The sequence below is a fragment of the Artemia sp. Qi Xiang Cuo genome, chromosome 2 (assembly GCF_049724085.1).
Source record: "Artemia sp. Qi Xiang Cuo chromosome 2, ASM4972408v1, whole genome shotgun sequence".
NCBI lineage: Eukaryota > Metazoa > Arthropoda > Branchiopoda > Anostraca > Artemiidae > Artemia > Artemia sp. Qi Xiang Cuo.
This window is the reverse complement of record NC_142795.1, coordinates 48,687,984-48,709,953: the sequence shown is the minus strand read 5'-3', so window position 1 is coordinate 48,709,953 and position 21,970 is coordinate 48,687,984. Positions and strand designations below refer to the sequence as shown.

The 21,970-nt window shown below is 35.7% G+C and overlaps 1 protein-coding gene across 1 annotated transcript in view; it reads left to right on the top strand.

Annotated features, from left to right (window-relative positions):
- The window catches only part of Ufl1 (UFM1 specific ligase 1), a 104,899-nt gene that overhangs the window by 50,003 nt on the left and 32,926 nt on the right, over positions 1 to 21,970 (top strand). Inside the window, exons 4-7 of the mRNA XM_089101448.1 lie at positions 5,269 to 5,510; positions 7,385 to 7,574; positions 9,562 to 9,711; positions 19,730 to 19,908. Coding sequence (XP_088957574.1) covers positions 5,269 to 5,510; positions 7,385 to 7,574; positions 9,562 to 9,711; positions 19,730 to 19,908 — 761 coding nt within the window. The remainder of the gene's footprint in view (positions 1 to 5,268; positions 5,511 to 7,384; positions 7,575 to 9,561; positions 9,712 to 19,729; positions 19,909 to 21,970) is intronic.

Sequence of the window (21,970 nt, the reverse complement as noted above, 5' to 3'; positions counted from 1 at the left end):
AGGAGGGGACAACCGCTTTTCATATACGGAATAATTTCTGTTCGTTTTAAGTATTAATGTTGCTCTTTACTTTCAGTTAAAAAGACTTGTCTTTTTTTTATTTAATTTCTGGACGTTTTTCATCTAATGCAGGTTCGAATTTCGCTCACCGTACATGAAATATAAAAACAAAATTTGCAAACTAATTTTGGAAAATTCATTACTTATATGAAGGGATAACCCCTCCTCATTACCTTACTCTTTACGCTAAAGCTGTTAGCACTTTTAAAAAAAGCTTCCTATTCTAATTAAAAAGCCCCCGTAGTTTCAGTAAATGCTCTTAAAAGATTGGGACAAACCGTCAAATCTTAGCGTAAAGAGCAAGGTATTAAAGAGGGGGACACCCTTCATATACGGAGGGGGCATCCCTCCCCCTCACGGAAATCTACTTTGGTGAAATTTCATCCAACGTAAAGTAAACGTTTCCCCAGTCAAATTCCCTCCGGACAGTTCCATCCTTGCTGAGAGTCCCACCTCCCTGTAAAATTGCTTGTGGATTCAGCCTTAAAAATTCTCCTTAGCATTCTTTCATTTGAATGCGACTTTAATCTCGAATTGCTTTCTCGATCACTTTAGAAATACCCCCTTCCTTGGAAATTATTTTCCAGAAATGATAACACGCGGAAAATAGCCCTCTGATAAGTCCGCCGAAACATCCCCACATGAAAAATTGGAAGAAATCGTAATACTTCCGGGCCGGCACTAATGTTTTCAATAATTTAGTATTTGTTATTAAAATATTTATAATATTCAATGCTGTTACTGCTACTCACAACTCACCGCAGCACCAAACCGCCTGAGGCCAACACAGCTACCCATGCTCCTCCTCCATCCCAATATATTCAAAGCCTCCCTTTGTACACCCTCCCAGGAAGCTCCCATTTCCTTTAAAGCTTTGTTTATGACATCCTTCCACCCAAACCGCAGATGACCTACTTTCCGTTTAGCTCTAGACGGTTGGCCGAAAAGGACAATCTTTGGAAATCTGTCATCCTTTATCCGCAGAACGTGCCTTAATCATCTCAACCTTTCTCTCATTATAGCCCTAGAAAGCGGGATTGAACCAAAACTTTTTGTACAGCCTACTGTTTGAAATACGATCAGTCAGCCGGGTACCCAGAACAATCCGTAGGCAATCTTTGGAAAACATTAGCAAATCTTCATCCGCTTTTCGGAGCACCCATTCTTCCGAGCCATATTTAACCACTGTCATCATTGTAGCTTCCAATATTCTAATCTTGGTTTGCAGACTTATCTTCCTATTCTTACAATTTTTTTTAACTGCAAAAAACACCCTGAGCCTTGGCTATTCTACTTTTAACATCTTCACTGCTCCCACCGTCTTTACTAATACTACTACCAAGGTAAGTGAATCTGTCCATCTGATCTATCTTTTCGTTTCCCAACGTCAGCTTTTATCTTCACTTATTCCTAGCCTTAGTGACTTAGTCTTCTTAGCATTTATTTTCAAACCTATTCTAGCACCCTGAACTCCCAAAACCTCCTAAAGTTCATTCATTTTGGTCACATTTTGATCTCACATTTGATCTTAAATCATCAGCATAATCTAAGTCCAGGAGATTTTTTCTCCCCATTTGATTCTATGGTCTCCCATTGCCTGCTCCGTAAGACAAATCCATCAAAAAAATCCATATAAAGGGGGATATCATACAAGACAAAACCTTTAATAAAGATCTTCTATAAAGAAAAATCAAACACTTGCTCATAATCTGTAAAATTGAGGACTAAGGGTGTTTGATAACTCAAGCACTTCTCAATTATTAATCTGAGAGTGAAAATTTGGTCGACACATCCTCTACCTACAGCGGTCTTCACATCTTCCAACATCTACCAACACATCTTCTCAAGTCTACATCGAAGCGCTTAAGCCGGCTTAGAACCGGACAGCAAGAAGTCCCTGGAGCCTCCAGTATGAAGGGAGGCTTTGCTCAATGCTCGATGCTCTTCTATCAACAGGAGTCCAAACATGTACAGACAGTCTCAAGCTTATTACCTCCTACTCATTATATATATATATATCCATGCCTACAAATATTATGCTACTACGGGGAGTCAACCCATAGTAGATAAATTAGCCAGGAAGAGATTTTTCAGCATAAAAATGCCCACCAAAACAGACCAAGCTAAGAAAAATTGTCCATTAATCAGAATCCTGTGTTAATGATGTGTCGTTTACTTCAACACAGTAACCCTTTTATGAAATTAAATAAAAAAAACAAGTTTTCAACTAAAAGTAAGGACCTACATTGAAACTTAAAAAAAACTAATTTTTTTCGATATATGAGGGGGCTTCCCCTTTTTAATTCCCTCTCTCTTTACGCTAAAATTTGACTTTTTTTTCCCAATTCCTTAAGAAAGACTTCATAAACATTAGGGATGTTTAATGAGCAAGGGATTTATAAGGGTTCAGCCCCACTCATATATGGACTAATTTTTGTCTTTTTCAATGTTGTTCTGTACTTTAAGTTGAAAAAACTTACTTTTATAATTCTAATTTCTGTTTGTTAATCAGATCATGCCGGAAAATCTAGCTCCCTCAAGGTGGTCTCAGGCGCCATCCCCACTCTGCACCCACCAACACTCTTTTATAACAGGTGATTGAAAACAAAAAAAAAGCTTATTATTCTTATTAAACGGTCATTGTGTTTCAGGATTCGGTCTTAAGGAATTGGGACAAAAGGTCAAAACTTTAACGTAAAAAGCAAGGTCTTGAGGAGGAGGCAGCCCCTTTCATATACTTAATAATTTCTGTCTGTTTAAGTGTTAATGTTGCTCCTTGCTTTCAGTTGAAGAAACTTTTTTATAATATAATTTCTGATCGCTTTTGATAACACCGAGAAATCCGGCTCCCCGCTCCATGAAAAATTTCTTCACCCATGGAAAAAGTCCACCGTCGAAAGATGTTTTCACGTAAAATGTCTTCCCCTTTCCAGGGAAATTCCCCCAAGACAATTCCATTCTAGCTGAAAATTCCACCCGGAAAATTACTTGCAGATGATCTGGGATGAAATTTTTTTCTTAGCGCACTTTCATTTGAAAAAGACCTTAACTTCTTATTAAAAAAAAAAAATAATGCCGATAATTCCCTTCTCGGTGGGAAAGTTTCCCAGCAAAAGGGTATTTTCTAGCAAAAGTATTTTTGGGGGTAGAGGAGGGGTACAAAAGGAACTTAAAAAACGCATCAAAAATGTGAAATTAATATCTACTCCCTTGCGATTTCTGGAAATATTTCTTATCTACGCTGTTATTATGAAAGTAAAGAATAACACTAAACCCCAAATAAGCAGAACTAATTCCGTACAGGAGGAGGACTATCCCTTTCTCATCCACACCTCGACTTCAAGGTCGCAGAAACTTCGGAGTGTGCTCATTGGATCATAAATTGAGAGTCCTAGTCCTTTGCGTGAGGATGGAACTTTCCGGGGGGGGGCGGATCCATGGGAGGCTATTTGGGGGGGGGGGCATTTTCTGCAGGGGGGGGGTATTTTCCAGGGGGGGGGTTAACACCGGTCACCGAAAAAGGACAAGCAAAGATAAAAAAAAGAACGCTAACTTTTTTAATAAGAAGTACGCGTCAAAAACGAGGCTTATTCAATGCCGGTAAAAACCAGAAAAGAACAGAAACGTATAACAATAAGAAAAAAAGGATTGCGACTAATCAAGTGAAGAAGAGAAGGGGAAAAATCAGAATTTTCCGTCATTAAAACTAAAAATAACTAAAATCTAACCTGTATTAGGCTGGACTCTTATTACCTGGATTTGGTTGGAGGGGCTTAGATACAATTGGTTTGCTTCTTTTTGTGCGGAAGGGGGGGGGGGGGTAATTATTTTTGGTTTTCCTTTAAAAAAAATTATTTTTATTGTTCTTGTCTTTTCTTGCATTGTTCTTGTTGTTCTGTTCTAATAGTTTCGTATCGATTTTGCTTCTATTCGGTTATCGTACTAACATAAACGAATAAATAAATCTTAAAACGAGTTTAGCTCTATTTGTATATGCAAATCAAGCGTAAAACGAACACAAATCTTACTATTGTAGCATAAATGAAACCCAAACCGAACAGAAACTAAATAAACAAGGCATCAAAATGAAGCCACAGTGTTTTTGTATTCATAGCAAACAAACATACAACATGTACTAATATAAATGAATAAATAAACCTTAAAACGAATAAAGCTTTAATTAAACATGTGAATCAAGATTGAAACGAACAAAAATCAAATCAAAGAAGAGTACGGGTACTACCTCCTTCGCTAACTGTAAAAATTTAAAACCTACTGCGTCATTGGCACTTTACTGAAAATGGCGCTTTATTGTAAACATTTTCTTACGTAGGCCTACTTATTACAAGATTGAAAACAAAAAACGAAATTACAGTAAAATCAAATTTTGAATTGAGGGGCTTTTCAGCAGTTGATATCGTTATATATAAATATTTAGTTTAACCTTATTTCTTCCCAAGACCGTTCACGAAAAATTTAGTTTCACTACAAACATGAATTCAGCTACTGCCCCATTTCACAACTTTAAAAATGTAAAGCCCACGGCGTCATTGGTCCTTCACTGAAAACGAATTATGTTACAAATGTTCTCTTTTCCAGTTACTACAACACTGAAGTACAAATACAAAATACACTGTTCAAATTATACTTATTCAATTTTATTTATTCAATTAAAATTAAACCTTTAGTCTCCTTATAGTATATTAAACGCTAAATGCATGTTAAATTGCGTTCAATATCATGTGGTAATTAAATGTTTCCCCTTGAACTAGAAAAATATTACAGTCAGTTGAGATGTCTACTGGTACTGAAATTTTAGTCCACTACGCCACTGCGCGTGTGGGCGGTTCTGACAGGCAACAAGCTGAACTTAATCAATGAAATCATGTTCCAATCTGGGATTATAGCCTGTTGGTAAAATAGGTTCTCACCATAACTGACTTGGGACAGTCCAATGATTTAATGTTATGCTATTATTCCAGTGCATTCAGTCTCTTTCCCAAGTTTTACCCAAGTTTCACTTTGCTTTGGTATGCTCAGCAACTTTACATCTGTTTTGCATCATCTTGAGAAACAATTATGTAAAAACCAACCGATTGGGGATCTTAAGTCCTCCAAGCTGCTATACTCTTGGAAAACTATTGGGTTGTATTATTTAAAAGCTAAAATGTGATTCTGCCAGTATTGAATGTTTAATTCTCGCTCTAGGGAAAGCAAATTTGACAGACCTTGTTCAGATCTTAAATGTAGACTACAGTCACATAGAAGATCGTCTGCCAGATGTGACGAGGCTTCATCCAGGTGTGAAGTTCGTAAATGGACAGCTTTTGGACAAATCTTATATTGACGGTTTAGCATTAGAAGTTAATGAAGTTTTGCAAAGAAGTGGACAAGTATACATACCTGAATTGGTGAAGCAGTTTGATTTACCTGGTGATTTTGTGCACGAGGTTTGTTCGTTAGTTGTCCGGTTCTCAACAATTTTGATATCTAGGTTAAATGTAATATACCATCGAAACTGTCTAGATCCTTTAGCTAATATTCTTTATTTTGTTTTATCTACCTGTCATTTTATTCATCCTAGGAAAATCGTTTAACAAGCGCTGTTAATGATTGTTTGGTCCAGAAGCTTTGCTTGTTGGGGGATATCTGGTCCTTGCTACGTGATGCAGATTTAACCACCGACAAATTTAACTTTCTTTTATTTTAATCCCAAGTATTTTTGTGTGATTTTTCTTTAATGATATTCACCTTACGTAAGAGCATGCCTTCAGCCCAGAGTAATTGCTCAGTACGATGAGCCCAAAGAACTCCCTTCTTGAATAATTCACCTATGTTACGCCATCCCCCCCAGTCCCTAATGTTTGTACCTATGTTTATGTATACATAAGAACGGTGGATGAAAAAAAAGTTTTGGAAAGTTGTTAATTAGAATTAGGTTGCGTGAATTTAGAGGGCGCTATATAATGCTTTATCAAAATCATGTTTGTAACTCACCCTATTAAACAAAATACGGTCGATAAATGAGTATATTCTGCTAAGAGATAAATGCAGGCTTTGTCTTGTCAGTGTAGGGCACCGCAGGGTGGAGATACTTAGTATTAGACAGCTTCTAGAGGGGTTAGATGAAAAGCAAAATTTAATGTCTTTCTTGTGCCCCCCTCCTCCACCCGACGGTTCATGGACTGGGTGGGCCAGGATGGCGCTGCCCTGAGTATTGTTATTTGAACTTTTAATCAAAAAAGAAAAATGTTCGAAGCTGCGGTGAAAAATTACCCCGGGGTCGTCCATAGATGAGATTATTCAAGCAGCTGTGGAAAATATCTTACCAATGGTATGTTGATCCAGTTCTGAATTTAGTTTTGACGAAGTAATGCTTGTAAATGTGCTAGAAAAAGTGGTATCCCTGGTATCTTTCAACCAGCCTCTTTCATGGCTGTCCACTTCTTCTTTGGCAGAATATTATTCCTGAAAATGTGACCTTAAACAAGCTTGGTGCTTAAGGAGACATAAAAGAGCTTGTTGCTGAGAAATGTGGGTAAATAAATTGTGTCGAGCTTTGCTTTTCGCCTATAAAAAGACATTCTACTTTCCTAACTTGAATCCTGAAAACGATAGAAGATTAATGTCTACTGTGGTTCAAAATGTTGAAAAGTGGATATCTCGTCTGCCAGTTTGCCCTTTCCATCTGTAGTTTTAACTGTACTTATTTTTCCAACAAACGCCATCAACTCGCCAATGTTTAATGTGATAAACAATAACTGCTTGGTAAAAGGTTCATTTTATCTTGATTGCTGGTAAAACTGAATTTTTCTCTGGCTTTGTGAAGAATGTTGTACAACAAACCACTAGGAAAATCTAGGTCTAAACAGTTTAAAAATTTATTTCAGTGACGCATGTTAAGTGCATTGAGTTTCAATTGAATTAAGCAATTCTGGCGTGAAATCAAATCCTTCTTCCTGTTTATCCTTCTTAGACACGCACACGCTAAACCAACACGTCATTTCATCGTAATTTTGCTTTGTCATCTTCCAGCAGATTTCGTTGCGGAACGTTTTTAGAAATGTCCTCATAAATTTGACTTCACTCATATAAGTAAAAAAAAAATGACTAAAGAACTTTTCTCAAACTCGTGACCTATCTAAATCGTTTTTTCAGGCCAAAAAAACCTGGTGATGCCAATTTAAAAAAAAAGAATGGAACACTTTCAAAGAAAAGATTTATAAATAAGTATATACACAGTTGCTCGTTTAAAGAGAATATAGTGTATGTGTGTATCTTTGAGTGGTTCATTTTTACAGTTATTTTTTCTTTTTATTTATAGCAAATAACCCAGCGGGTTGGAACTTTGATAGATGGCAGATTTGAAAAAGACGATACGTCCAGACTCTTCACAGATGACTTTATTTTGCAAATGAAGGCCAAGGTTCGTGGCATTTTGTCAGCAGCAACTCGACCCGTCTCAATTGCAAGCTTGATCAATCATTATCATATCCCTGAAAGGCAGTTCTTTAGTATGTATTTTTAAGAGGTTATTGCAATTCAAAAAGCGTCATTTATCATATTTTTCGGTCAAAATGAAGCCACGTTCTTTCTAATCAAAGTGCAAATATATTTCTCTATGACAAGAAACGCATCTAAAAGCTCATCTAATAACCAAAGCACTTAGTTCTTTGTCATGGTTCCATGTCTGCGAGCTTCTTGTTTGTGGTCTGAAAAGTAGGGACTTTGATGGAAATTTCATCAAAGCCCTCGTCAAAATGCTGTCTTTTTGGTGGGAGGAAAAACCGTGCTAGTAATTAATCATTAGTGATGTTATGTAAGTAGTTTACGTTAAAAACAATCTTATGTGTTTTTGCTCTCATATCGGAGAACTCAGTGATGAGAGGGAAAAAGATCACATCAGAAAGGTCTTAACTGTTTGATGATCTAAAATCACTGTGAACTGAGCGTAAAATTTAATATGATCAGTGAAGAGTAATTTCTCCAAAAACGGAAGGAATAATTGGCAATAAGAATTTTTTTTTCTTTTTTCTAAAAGGCAAACTGTTCTACTAACCACAGCCTTCAACACACGTCTTGGGACGCCATCACTTCAGCTATTGCAGGAAAATTTTGCCTGACGGAGCAGCGGCTGGTGGCTGTAGGTGGATCGGCTGACCGGTCATGCTGCTCTAGGATGGGTTCCTCTAAATGGTTTGGTACCAGTGTTATAAATGGTTCTGACTCCCTGTTAGAATCAGAACTCTAGGACGGGTTGAATTGTCTTAATTCAATATCTTGACTTTGATAAAACATTAGGACATGCAGAAAAGAAAACCCGAAAAAATACCAACGCTTAACTCCCGGCAACACTATTCATTTCCCTATTTTTAATTTATCATACATCTAATTAATTTCTTATACATTTAACACCATTACCTAGTATTCCGTTTTCTTTGAAACTTACTAATATTATTTATCCTTTTGACATGCTGATTTAGTAAAAACCTATTCATTTTAAGCAACATTTCTAATCCAAAATCTTACCAAAATTTCTATTAGAAGAAATTTTTACGCGTTCATTAATAAATATCTATTTAGCAAAATCACCAGCTGATTTGACATACTAGGGCAAACAGAACCATTTTAATGACAAATATTTAAAATTATATGCACTGCATTACATTTTTGGTAAAAAGTAATACAATATTGATAACAATGGGATTGTGAGAAACGATAGTTTAATTTGACACTTAAATTTCGAAATGTGTACTAACAATTAAAAATGCAACGGAATAATCCGGAATGATAAAACGAATAAAGATAAATGTTAAAATGGGTGTATTTACAACAGAGCAAAACATGGCCCTCAATATTTAACTCTGTGCCTCAACACCTTAAACTGACTACGCTGGGTCCATTGGTTCAAATCTGTATACCAGTGTTTTTATTTCTCAAGATGTTTGGCTCGAAAGATTTTTTGATTTTTTCCACTCTTTCAAAATGCACTGCTTGTCTTTTCTGTTTGCAAAGATAGCCGAAAAACGAAGCTTCAAGCTTAAATTGTTTCTGTTTTTAGTATCTTTCCTTGAGCCTAAAAAGTCTCAGAGACCCTAGCCTATAAAAAATACGAGTTCTTTACACAAGATGGAAAAAAAGATATTTTTTTTTTTACCGTAACGTAATGAATTTTAATGTCTAACTAAGAATTAAATTAGTCTTCCCAAATTGAAGCCGTTGAAAACCAAAGGAAAAAGTCGTATTTATTTGCAATTCAATTTGTGTTTTGATGCTATTTGTGAGTATATTTGACTTTTTTTTTCTGTATGTTGTTAGAAATGTATAAGAGTACCTACTCACTTATTATAACGTAATATTGACATTTTAAGATCAGTGCTACCCCCCCCCCCCCCTCGTCTTCAATAATGGTAACTCTGCCCACTTATTGGCCTAAACATGCTTGCAGATTTAAGTAATTTAGTTTGTTGTTTTTTTTGTTTTTTTCTTTATCTTTTTCAGATATTGCTGATGAACTTTTAGCAATGAAACGAATCAGTGGCTCTCTGATTGGTGGCAGGCAAGCCTCAAAAGCAAATTTTATTCCTTCAATTTTCACACAAATGCAGCAAGAGTGGGTTGATAATTTCTACAACCAAAACGGATATTTAGGTACAATTTATATTTATAGCAGTTTAAAAGATAGAATTTTGAAAAGAATGTAGTTGCGACCAAAATAAGGATAATTTTTCATTCTGAAACATATTTTCCCTCTGTCCAAACTCTTTTTCTTCTTCGCAATGGAAAAATGCAACACATCACGTCAAAAATAAATAAGTAAAATGAGGCATGTAAAATTCAAATTAATATGAGCCAGTTTAATTTATGGGAGAACCATTGAGTGATACAGTCTAGCTAATATATCTCTTTTCTTACAGTCATGCAGATGAATGAAAGAGCCTAAAGTCCTTCGGATCTTAGCCTCTAAATGGCTTATTATTAAATGAGGTGACACTCTTTTAGTAGAAGAGTAAGAAACGCCAAAGCATATAACTGAATCCGAAGCATGGAGCACCCACCCATTGCCAAAATCAAGAGGGGGAGAGCTAAAGGGGTCATTTATTGCAAATATTGACGTTTCGCAACATTAATTTTCAGAGTTTTTTCTTTTAATTTTCACTAAAGTCTTAAAATTATCAGTTAATATTGCTTTAGACTAACTTAGTAAAATAATGTCTTCAGCATATGCCAAATAGCTAATTTCAACTGCTAAATAAACTTAAAACTTAAACTTTATTTAAGCTACATAAAAATACAAAAAAAAACATTAACCCCCAACAGAGAGCAGAGCTCGTAAGGTTGGGTGTATAAATAATGCGACATACACAAAACAAAACATTTCGTCATAATAAGTAATAGCAAAATTAACTTAATTAACAAAGAAAACAATAACAGCAAAAACTTAGGAAACAAGGAATATAAAAAAAGAAGAGAGAAAAGAAATGCTGGGCAGGAAAGAAATGCTGGGCAAGAGGGGAATGAAAGGCCGTCCCACTGTGGATACAAAACAAAAAACACAAACAAAATATCATAATTTTTTAAAATTCCATTATTAAAGGTAAATAAACCATCATTAAAGGTAAATAAACCAACATTAAAAAACAATCTTTAATAATTGCTTCTTTAAATACAGCTGAGATTTTTGGGATTGATCCATCTGAGTTTTCTCATTTAGCTTATATTTATTCTCAATGAATGGCATTAGAGACCTAAGTGAAAACCTTGACCTTTTACATCTTATAAAAGGAATTCGGTATAATCCTGCCCACCGCCGAGCCGAAAGAGGGGGCAAAATCAACAGAGATTTATTATAGAAATAATTTTTAGGACTTTGAATTTTGTAAATAAGTGATGCTTTTAAAGAAGCAAACAAATCTTTTGAACATAAATTTATATTCCTTCTTGTCTAACCACTCGTTTGACTGATATGTCGTCTGACGAAATCCGCTGAAGCAACAAGGATTTTAAAATCAGAATGCCTTGACCGAAAATTTTAAACCGTAATTTAACGAACCAAGTAACGAAGAACTATGTGAAAAATTATTGAACCCGGCTTTTGTGTCAATCAATAAGCAATATAACGGGTCTCTCTTAATCCTAAAGGAGCTTATTATCTGAGAATAAACAGTATGTGCATGATCACAACCCATACCTCTCCAGAAACCTAACTGGTTGAACCAAAATCTAGCGAAACAAATAGAGATTCTACACCAACCTCAAATAGCTTACTAAAATGAGAACCTTTAGTAATGGGCTGGAATGAATCACACGTTTCACACTTGCTATTGCCATGCATCGGAACCGGGATGACTATGCCTATTCTAAAAGAAATTGGCACTTGCCCTGTTAAAAGAACCATATTAAAAAAAAAGAAGTTTAGCACAAAAAATGAGCAGGGGAAACCTTGGAATGGTTTGGAAAAGAATCCCTCATGGTACTGTAGCGCTCTTATTTTTAAGATTTTTTTTAACGCTGAATACTATTAAAAACTAATAAAAAACTGAGGATCCTAATGCGAAAAAGCTTATCAAGCTTTCAGATCTGTGAAGGATCATCATTTGGATCAAATATTAAGTTTGGAAATGGTCTACTCACGTCTTTTCGGTCGAGACTCTATAGAAAAGATTTCCTGAATCTACCTTTTTTGCATTGTTTACAGTTCTCATTGTATACAGATGGTCTTTGTCAACATTTCCTTAAGTAATTTGTATTAACTTATCCTTACTCTTATCCATACTCTTTGAAAAGCCGCTTCACTAGCTTTCCTCTCATGGTAAGTAGAGTAACTTGAAACCGAGGTCCAGCCTACGAAAATAACAAACTTTAGCGGATTTATTTGCAGCTACACCTTCTGCATTATTAAACCAACGGGGCATCTCAGTTCAATCAATCATTTTATTAATACTAAAACACTATTACAAACGTAAAGAAAAGTTATTTGGCCCAAGAAGATTGGCTTGTTGTGGGCCATACAAAACAATAATAAAGTACTAAAAGAACCATAAATATTACCCAAAATCAAACAATGTATATGAAATAAAGATTAAAGAGAATAAACACTAGCATACAGTAAAAAAAAAATTATAGTAATAACGATAAATAAGGGGAAAAAGACAAAAAGAGAAACACTAGGAAAAGAGAAAACAGGGAAAATAAATGAAGGAGAGAGAGAGAAATTACTAAACTGGAAAGACCCGACGAAAACCTGCCTTTGCAGACAGAAATAACGGAGGGATGGAATTCCATAATTGAATTGATTTATAAACAGGAGACCTCTAGGCTGCTGTAGATGAACATTGGGTAAAACAAGTCTACGAGAAGAACTGCGTAAAAAAGTGGAGTACCTACCTGAGCCTGTCCATGAAAAAAATTGCTGCAGAGGTGGTGGAAGTGTACCTAGAAAATCAGAATGCGCTAAATAAAGACTGCTTTTACCCGCAATACTATCTAGCAGAGCTATTTCAGTATAATTATAAAGATCAGAGGAAGGGTGAAGCCGAGGGAGAAGAAAACTAGCCTTCACTACCCTATTTTGGGCTCTTTGAAGTGAGCAGAGAAGAGATTTATTAGTATTACCCCAGACATAGCAGCAATAAGAAATTTAAAGAAAAATAGAAGCATATAAAGAGAAAACATAACATCTGGTGGACGAAATGATTTACCCGGTGCAACATTGAAGACTGGCGGAAGAGGAGGGATCGAGTGTGACTTATATGAGATTTAAAAGAAAGGAAACAGTCAAGACACGCACCAACAAATTTCGTCATGGCATCTTGTGGTATAACATCATTCCCACAAGTCATGATGATTGGCTCCCTTACGTCTCTCATACGATAAGGGGTCCTGAAGTGTACAATGGCACTTTTTTGGCTGTTGAGAGTCATACCATTTGACCAGCACCAGTTCCCACCTTATATCTTCTTTTCACAAAAACTAAGCTTACACCATATTCAAGCCAATGAACAAAGTGGTAGAGCTTGCAATCTGTATTAAGCAAAGTTGATTTTTTAGGTATAAGGCTAAAATAATTAGGTATACCAAATTTAGAAACTTTGAACAACAAGTGCGCGGCTGTCCTCCGACAAAACCTAGTATCTACACAAAATCGAATTTCAGTTAAGAATGGATCCCGACTAATTAGACCACGAGGAATCCAATGGTGTAAACGAAATAATTCTCAGATGTTTAGTTTCCTTTGTCTCACATAGTATCTACACAGGACCTCAGCTTTGTTTTCGTGTCATACCTAGTATGTACTTACTAGAAATCGACATTTTCACCAAAACTTAGTATCTGACAAATTGCGCTTTATCAGCAAAAAAACACCAGCAGCTGCAGCGCTATAACATCAGCATCATCGCTTCATTGTTTATATATAGATTGCAAAAATGCATAGAGCAAAACTGGTGGTATATCTTGCTAAGAGAAAAGCAAAAGAACAGCTTGAGTTGGAATATAAAAGGTTGAGACTATTTTATCAGTTTTATTACCAGGTGTGACCATAAGTACATACCCCCGCCCCCTAATGATTGCAAATACATACCCTGATTCGGAGATATTTAGGGGTGGGTGTACAGTTCATTTGTGACACAAATAAATGTTATATTTGGATTCTGGATGCAATTCTGGGTATATATTTGCACATTAGGGGGGCGGGGGTATATACTCCGTTAATGTATAGGGATATCAAATTTTTGCGATGAAAGTAAAGAGCGAAGTTGAAACTTAAAACGAAAAAAAATTATCATCCCTCAGCCCATAGCGTATAATTACATGTAAAATTGACTAGTGTTATGCTGAAAGCATAAAACAGAACAATAAAAAGGCGAATTATACGTTAGAAACTAGGTTTACTGTATGCACAGGATAATCTAATAAGAAAAAATTGTGTTTGTTGAAGGGATGTTTATGAAGGGGGATTTATGTGTTTGTTTATGCTTATCTTTTTCAGTTTGCAAGACTACCGTGGCCCAAAGATGAATATAAAAGCATGCGCTTTTAGCGTTTGTTTTTCAGCAAAGAATGACATAGAGACACTTGATTCTGCTTGCATATATGCATTGACATAAATTTTTAATATGCATAGCAATTACCATTCCTGAATTGGTAATTAAATAAAAAAAACAAGTTTTTTAAACTGAAAGTAAGGAGCGACATTAAAATTTAAAACATTAAACACAATAAAACATTAAACAGAAATTATTCCGTATATGAAAGGGGCTGTCCCTCCTCAACGCCTCGCTCTTTACGCTAAAGTTTTTTATTGTTTTAAAAAATAAAGTTATGAGACAGAGTCATACTTTAGCGTAAAAAGCGAAGCATTGCGGAGGGGGCAACCACTTTCATATAAGGAATGATTTCTGTTCGTTTTAAATTTTAATGTCGCTCTTTACTTTCAGTTAACAAAACATGTTTTTTTTTTATTTAATTTCTGATCGTTTTTTAGTTAATGCAGCTTTTATTTTGGCTTCCGTCATTGAATAAGTAAACAAAATTTGCATAAAAATTTTACTTTACTTTTGCTAAATGGCTGTCTCTAAATTTGGTTCTGGCGTAATTTACAAATTAACTTACGTAACGAACTTCTGTATTCGTATATTTTTCTTCTGGCAAAAAATACAAAGTTGCAGATTTTTGCAGATATGAGCTTGAAACCTATGTATTAGGGTTTTCTGATACGCTGAATCTGACGGTGTGATTTTTATTAAAATTCTTTCACTTTTAGGGGATGTTTCCCCTCTTTAAAAAATCAGGTAAATTTTCTCAGGCTCGTAGCCTTTGATGAATAATACTAAACTTAATACAATTCATATATTTAGAATCAGCATTATAAGCCCATTGTTTTGATACATTTATTGACATCAAAGTTCCGATTTTTAAAGTTTCGATTACTATTGAGCCGTATCGCTAGTTTTTTTTTAATGTATTTTTTTTATTACGTATATGTTATTACATATAAGATGGGTTCTCCCCTTAGTCAATACCACGCTCTTTACGTTAAAAGTTAAAAAAAAATTTAATTCACAACCCCTTTAAAAAACCCTTCCTGTTATTTATGATAGAGACATCTTTTTAAAGAACAAAGAAGAAATTGTAGCTCAACGTACGTGGTACTTACTTTTTGTAGCACAACCTAATCTCAACAATATTCTATGTTCGTTTTAAATCCTAATTTTAAGACTTATTTTTAGTTGAAAAAATGTGTTTTTTTTTAAATTTAATTTCTGATCGTTTTTAAATAATGCTTGGAAATCCGGCGCCCCCTTCATAGAAATGTCCCTTACCCCAAAGAAACATCCTCCACGGAAAGATTATCCCGAGTAACCCCCTCCTCCAGCCCCCCCCCCCCACCAGAAAAAAATCCTTCCTGAAAATGTATGTATAATTACCAAAAACCAAAACAAAATGTAAGCAATGGGCAAAGTTCATAACTTGCAGCCCTACCCCTGGGAACTCTGGGGGATTAAGTCATCGTAATAGACATATTTATTAGATTTTTGACTATGTTGAACAAAATGGCTATCTCAAAATTTTAATTGGGTGACTGAGAAAAAAATGAACGTGGGAGGGGGCCTAGTTGCCCTCCATTTTTTTGGTCACTTAAAAAGGGCACTAGAACTTTTGATTTCCTTTCCAATGGGCCCTCTTACGATATTCTAGGACCACTGGGTCAATACGATTACCCCTGGGGGAAAAAAACAAACAAATAAACACGCACCCGTGATCTTTCTTCTGGCAAAAAATACAAAATTCCACATTTTGTAGGTAGAAGCGTGCAACCTCTACAGTAGGGTTCTCTTATACGCTGAATATGATAATGTGAATTTCAATAAGATTCTATGACTTTTAGGGGGTCTTTCTCCCTTTTTTTGAAAATCAGCCAAATTTTCTCAGGAGCGTAACTTTTGAAGGGTAAGATTAAATTTGATGAAACTTATATATTTGAAATCAGAATTTAAATCTGATTCTTTTGTTGTATCTATTGTTACCGAAGTTACGTTTTTTAGAGTTTCGGTTACTATTGAGCCGGGTCGCTCCTTACTTACAGTTCGTTACCACGAACTGTTTGATAGAAAAAGGACTTTTTTGCACTGACTACTATTTTTAACAACATATTTTTAATTTTTAGTTACTATGGGCCGAGGTTTGCTCTTTACTAGGCTGCAGCGACTGGTTATATTGCATGGTATAGAGTGTATCAGCTAACCAACTGTTTAACGAAGCAGGTCACTATTTCATTTTCTATTACAGAACGTTACCCTATGAACAGGTCCAAGATCCCTGTATATTATCACCTGCTGTGCATTCCACTTGGACAGTAACAAAAAGGAAGTTGCAGTGATACTGGGCACTGGTAATGATGTGAGCATACTTAAAGTTTACATTTGATGCAACCTCTTGTTTTGGATGAGGTAGATGTGGAAACATTTAATGAGATTAGTGCTCTACTAAACACTGAGCAAGTGATTGCACCAGCTGCTCCTGACTTTCCGCCCGAACTTCTTAATCTGCCCTTCACCGAATGTTCAGAACATCATAGGCCAGGAAACCTTCATGTACATGGACCATTTAGCATGAAGTCCTGAACGAAAAAAAGCCAAATGTGGGAAAGAAAAGACAGCACGAGACAAGTTGAAACACCCATTCGATGATTTAACTCCTTGTAAACTATTATGTAAGAAGCAGTGCAAAGGACATACAGAAGAAAATCGATTTGCAATCTGGAAGAGCTTTTGGGAAGAACCTTATGAGTCGAGGCTCAAGTGGCTTGCAAGGTGTGTAAAATCGACTCTATCAAACGCCGAACAGTTGAATAAAACAACTGCGCTGCAACGACTTCACAGAAACCATTAAAAAAATGAATCGAAGCTTTATTTTCTTCCAAAGGCCGTGGCACACCTCCAAACAAAAATCTCAGAATGTAAGAAAACATTTCAAAACACCCTTGGCTTAAGAACTGAAGCTCTTATTACTGAATTGTGTAAGAAAATAAAAAGTGGAATTGTTGGTCAGAATGTCCGTGAAAACCGTGGAAAAAAAACGCCTTGGCACAAGATCTCGGTAGAAATCAAAGAAAAGATTACTTCACATATCAACGGCTTAAAGCCATGTACCCCACACTACCGCAGGAAAAATGCACCAAATGTAAAACACTTATCTTCTTCGTTGAGTATCCAGTTCAAGTTCGATGATTTCTTATAAATCACAATCACGTTCGTATCTCAGTTGAAACATACAGGTGAATTCTGAAAACCATGAATATTTCTTTGAAAATGCCAATGTCTGATGCTTGTCCGACATGTGAGCGATACTCAGAAAAACACTATAATACTGAGATGGATGTGAAGAGTTACCAGATCAGGAACTCGACAGTTCTTGGAAAGACGAATGGTTGCTGCACATAGATATGGATTGGAAAGCTTCCCACAAATATCGGGAAGATACAAGCGAAAACGAGAGTCCCTATACAAGAGTACACAGTGGACCTCCAGAACGTGATCTGGCTTCCAGAGTTGCCCGGAAATAAAGAGTCCATTTTCTTAAGTAGTTTGGTAGTTTTCAATGAGACATTTGCAAAGGTACATGCGAAATATCCAGGATCTGTTGGGTCAGGAAACTCTTTGTGTGTGCTGTGACATGAGGCACTAAGAGGCAGGGGAGCTGAGAACATCAGAAAATTCATATTCTGGATGGATAATTGTTCAGGCCAGAACAAGAACTAGGTCTTATACACAGCCCTTGTACAAATAGTCAACCAAGATTTCGGGTCAGAGTGCATCATTCTCAGGTACCTTACAAAAGGGCACACTCATAACGCAGCTGACGGAATTCACGGCAACATTGAGGTGAAGATGAAGAAAATGGGGAAAATACATGATTTTGCTGTTTTTTTATATGTGTCAGTGGGTCAAGGAAAGGAGTAACTGTTATCACAATGGACAGTTCCTTCCGAAATCGGACCTCAAAAAAGAGAGCTAGCACAAAGAAGGTCAAGCTGTCTTACTTGAAAGACATTGTTGAAGCTGAGTTCCGTAAAGGATCCCGAAATCTGTTTTATCGCTCAAACTTTGAGAACGACTAAGTTGAGATTTCTGACTTTCTTCAAAAGCCATTCAATCACAGGAAAATACCTGACCCAGATTCAACACCAAGAAGCATTTCCAAGGAAAAAAAGGACGCCATTGTACAGAAATTATGCTCAATCATAACGAGCAATAGGCGCCAATTTTCGAAAAACCTTCCGGTCACATCTATTCCAGACTTAACAATAGACGAAGATGACCCACATGAAGAGAAATAGAAGTCTGAACGTGCATATTTGTCAAAACTTGGTAAGTTAGCAGGCGCTAAAGTATTGCTAACATTTTTTTTAATTTAAACAAGTGTAGATACTAGGTTTTTTCAATTGAACTTCATGTTGACCTCGCTAGGAAAACACTGAAAAAGCCTAGTTTCTACTTTTTCTTACGTTTTAAAAAATACGACGGATTTGCAAAAGAAGCAGCTTTAAAAAGTATCGTTTTTGCGTTCTTCTCGGAACTTACTCAGATGTAGATACTAGGTTTTGTTGGAGGACAGCCGAGCTGCACTGTGGGACTCAAATTAAATTGGTTTCCAACCTTTATTTTTCTTTCTATTTCCTAACTATTACATCAAGTAAAAGCGAAAACCTAAGAGGTCTATGGTCCCTAATTTGGAGATCAATAATAAATTTTAACCTTACCAGAAACTAGACTGGATATAAAAACGAGAATGTGAACTGTATTGCTAGTTTAACCCCAATTAATGAAAATATATACAATTATAAGTTCTATTTACAATTGACAAATTTTGTAACGATGAAATAAAAAGGGAAGAGCGCGCTCTAATTGAATCAAGGAGATCAAAATTCAGATCACCCTATATGCCTATATCATCTTTTTCTGAGTACTTGTGGATAAAACTGCACAGATTCCCAAAATAAAAAACTTGCATTGATCATTCCAGTAATCTTTCGGAAAATAGCAATTGATCAAAACATTTGATTAAATAGTAAGAAATAAAATAACCGTTAAAAGAAATCAAATGAGATTCCAAAAGATGTTCAATAAGAGTGACTAGCCCTCCAGAGGGGCACCCACCAGTAGGTAGAGCAGGGAAGAAATAAGCATTATAACCAGGAAGGAACGAATAAAAAAAAAGAACGGCGAAGGATAGTCGAGGAGATGTGTTCCTGTAAGCTCAATTTAAGGGAGGTGGTATAAAACCTGAAGCTAGAAAAATAGCTGATTAAATTATTTCTTTTTTATTCTTTATAGATTAATTTATTCAAACAGAGGTGTTATAATTTGTTTCTAAATTGATTATGTGCTCCTTCTCTTTTTGGAGCTTCGAATGTTTATATGCATCTGGAAAATGGAGGGAAACGTTGTACTTGTGTGAAAATCTTTGGTGTATATCGCAGATCCGTAGGTTTCTCTATGAAAATAAATTTGTACGAACAAGAACAAAGTCATTTTTTTTGTCACAAAGTAAATTTTAATAGTTTATAAAATGACCAAAGAGAGTAAAATTGGTATTGGATATATTAGCATAGATTATACCTGGATGCAGGACCGTATTTGTTGCATGATATTTTGCTTCTTTCTAGAATATTCCTCTTTAAGACAAGTTGGAATTGGTGAACCTGAGAGCTACGTAAAGAAGCGTTTTGCTGAAGATCCAAGTGTTGTTTTCCTGCCTAATTGTGCTGTTGGGAAATCGGTTACTACCCAAGTAGAAGCATGTGTTGAGGAAGCCTTATCTAGTAACCAATTTATTGATATCATGGTAAGTTGTCCACTCGCTGTTTTTATGCAGCGGTCAGCGTTTTCAATATTTGCTTTATGCTTTCCGGTGAAGAATTTAATGCTTCTAGCTGACCACGTCATCTAAGGGTAGAAGTCTTGAGCAGCTGACTGGAGCCAGCTAAGTAAGCGAAGGATGATAACATGTTATCATAGTTTTCAAATTAGTTATCAAATTAGTAACACTTGGAAATAAAGTTGGCATTACGACTTAGTTTTATGTTAAAGGAAACTAAAAGCTCTACAACAGCAATAATAACATCTTTGATAGAAAATTAAGGGTATCTGACAGGGTCGTATCCAGTTTTTTTGGAGGGGGTGTTACAGAAGGATTTTTTGGGGGGGGAGGAGGGAGGGTTAAAAAAAACTTTAAAAACGCATCAAAAATTTCTTTATATTCATTTTTGTTATGTTTTTACGAGTCAGACAAACATTTCAGGGGGGGGGGATTCATGCCCTTCATAATAATGAAGGGCCTGGGGATTTAGGCCCTTCATAATCACATGGGGTTCGGAAGGTTGGGCCTCCGGCCCCCACAGTTGGCCCTTACTTCCGTCGGGTGGTGTGAGGACTGAAAGGCTGGTGCTCAGCTTTTCGGCTACTGCATAATGTCATATTATGTATCTACAAGTGCTGGTGTCAATAACTGATATCTATATATATATAAAATTAAATTCAAATAGCCCTTCGCTTCATCGCTTGAGCCATTGGTCCTCAGTATGGAGGAATGTTTCGTAAAGGCTACTGACTGCTTGTGGCTAACGTAATTTAGCTGTCTATTTATTTACACAAGTTTGGTAATTTCACTTTTTTCCTTAGTTTCCTCTTATTGTCGTAAGATCTATCGCTCAGAAACTTTTTGTATAAGCTCCTTCTCTCTTATCGCCTGAAGCATTTTTGCTAATTTTCCTAGCTTCTTTTTTAACTTTTCTCCCTAAGATACCTTCTACTACTTCGTAAATTACTGCCATCACATTGTTCCATCCATATTATATATTATCACATTCTAAACTCTTCACTTTCATATAACTAATTTTGGAAAATCTCTCAAGTTCTTATCCAGAAGTCTGTCAGTCTTATAATAATCAGGAAGTCAGTTTATACTGTTCAGATGTTGAAGTGTAGGCCCTAATTTTTGGCTTGAAGGTAAAGCAGCATAAATTATGTTAAATTGTTTGGTAGATGCATATGAAAGATTCTATTACAGGGAGAAGAGGGGGAAATTTTTCAAAACAGAAAAAAACAGGCGATAAATAGAAATACCGTAATACAAGAAAACTTTTCATTGCATTGAGTTGAAGGTATCATGCGCTTCTTTTGAAATAAAACCTGTATAGTGAAGCAGTAGTGAGTGAAAATTTGTTTTATTTCAGTAAAGCTGATATTCCGTATAAATAACTTCAGTTTTTGTTATTCTCTGTTCAAACAAGGCTAGTCCCTTCTAGTTCTAGTTCCTTTTTCCCTTCTTCAGTTATTTGGTGTTTTAGCTTGGTACGTTCGATTGGTATTGTAGAGGTGGATCTTTAATTTTGTGATGCAAAGCTCTTGTCTTCCATGTGTGAAGATATGGATAGCACAAGGCCTTGCTCGCACGATTTCTTGGGTAGGAATATAATTACTAGGTTAAAAAAAAGTATATTCTCCCCTAAGAAAAAAAAGTTCAAAAACTGAAAACAGACAACAATATTTTTTTTGTAGTTTATTCAGCATAGATCTTCAAACTGGTTCGAATAAACTGGATCGCGGTGTTCCCAGAATTTTGAATCAATAGCGCTTCACTATAAATGCAAAACCTACGCAATGAAACAGGATTACGAGCAGAAAAATCCTTAAGTAGCCAGCAGAAATTAAAAGACTAATGTATAAGGCTTTTACCGGCCATGAAATCAGTAAATTTTGGCAAGTAAATCATTTCTCTAAAAAACGCATTTCTCTAAATTTTTAACCAAGATCTTTACTTCCATCAGGTTTTGTTCATTATTAATTTCTGCTCGTTTTTAGTTTTTGAAAATAATCTCAATAAATTTTACAAAAAAGATTTTGAA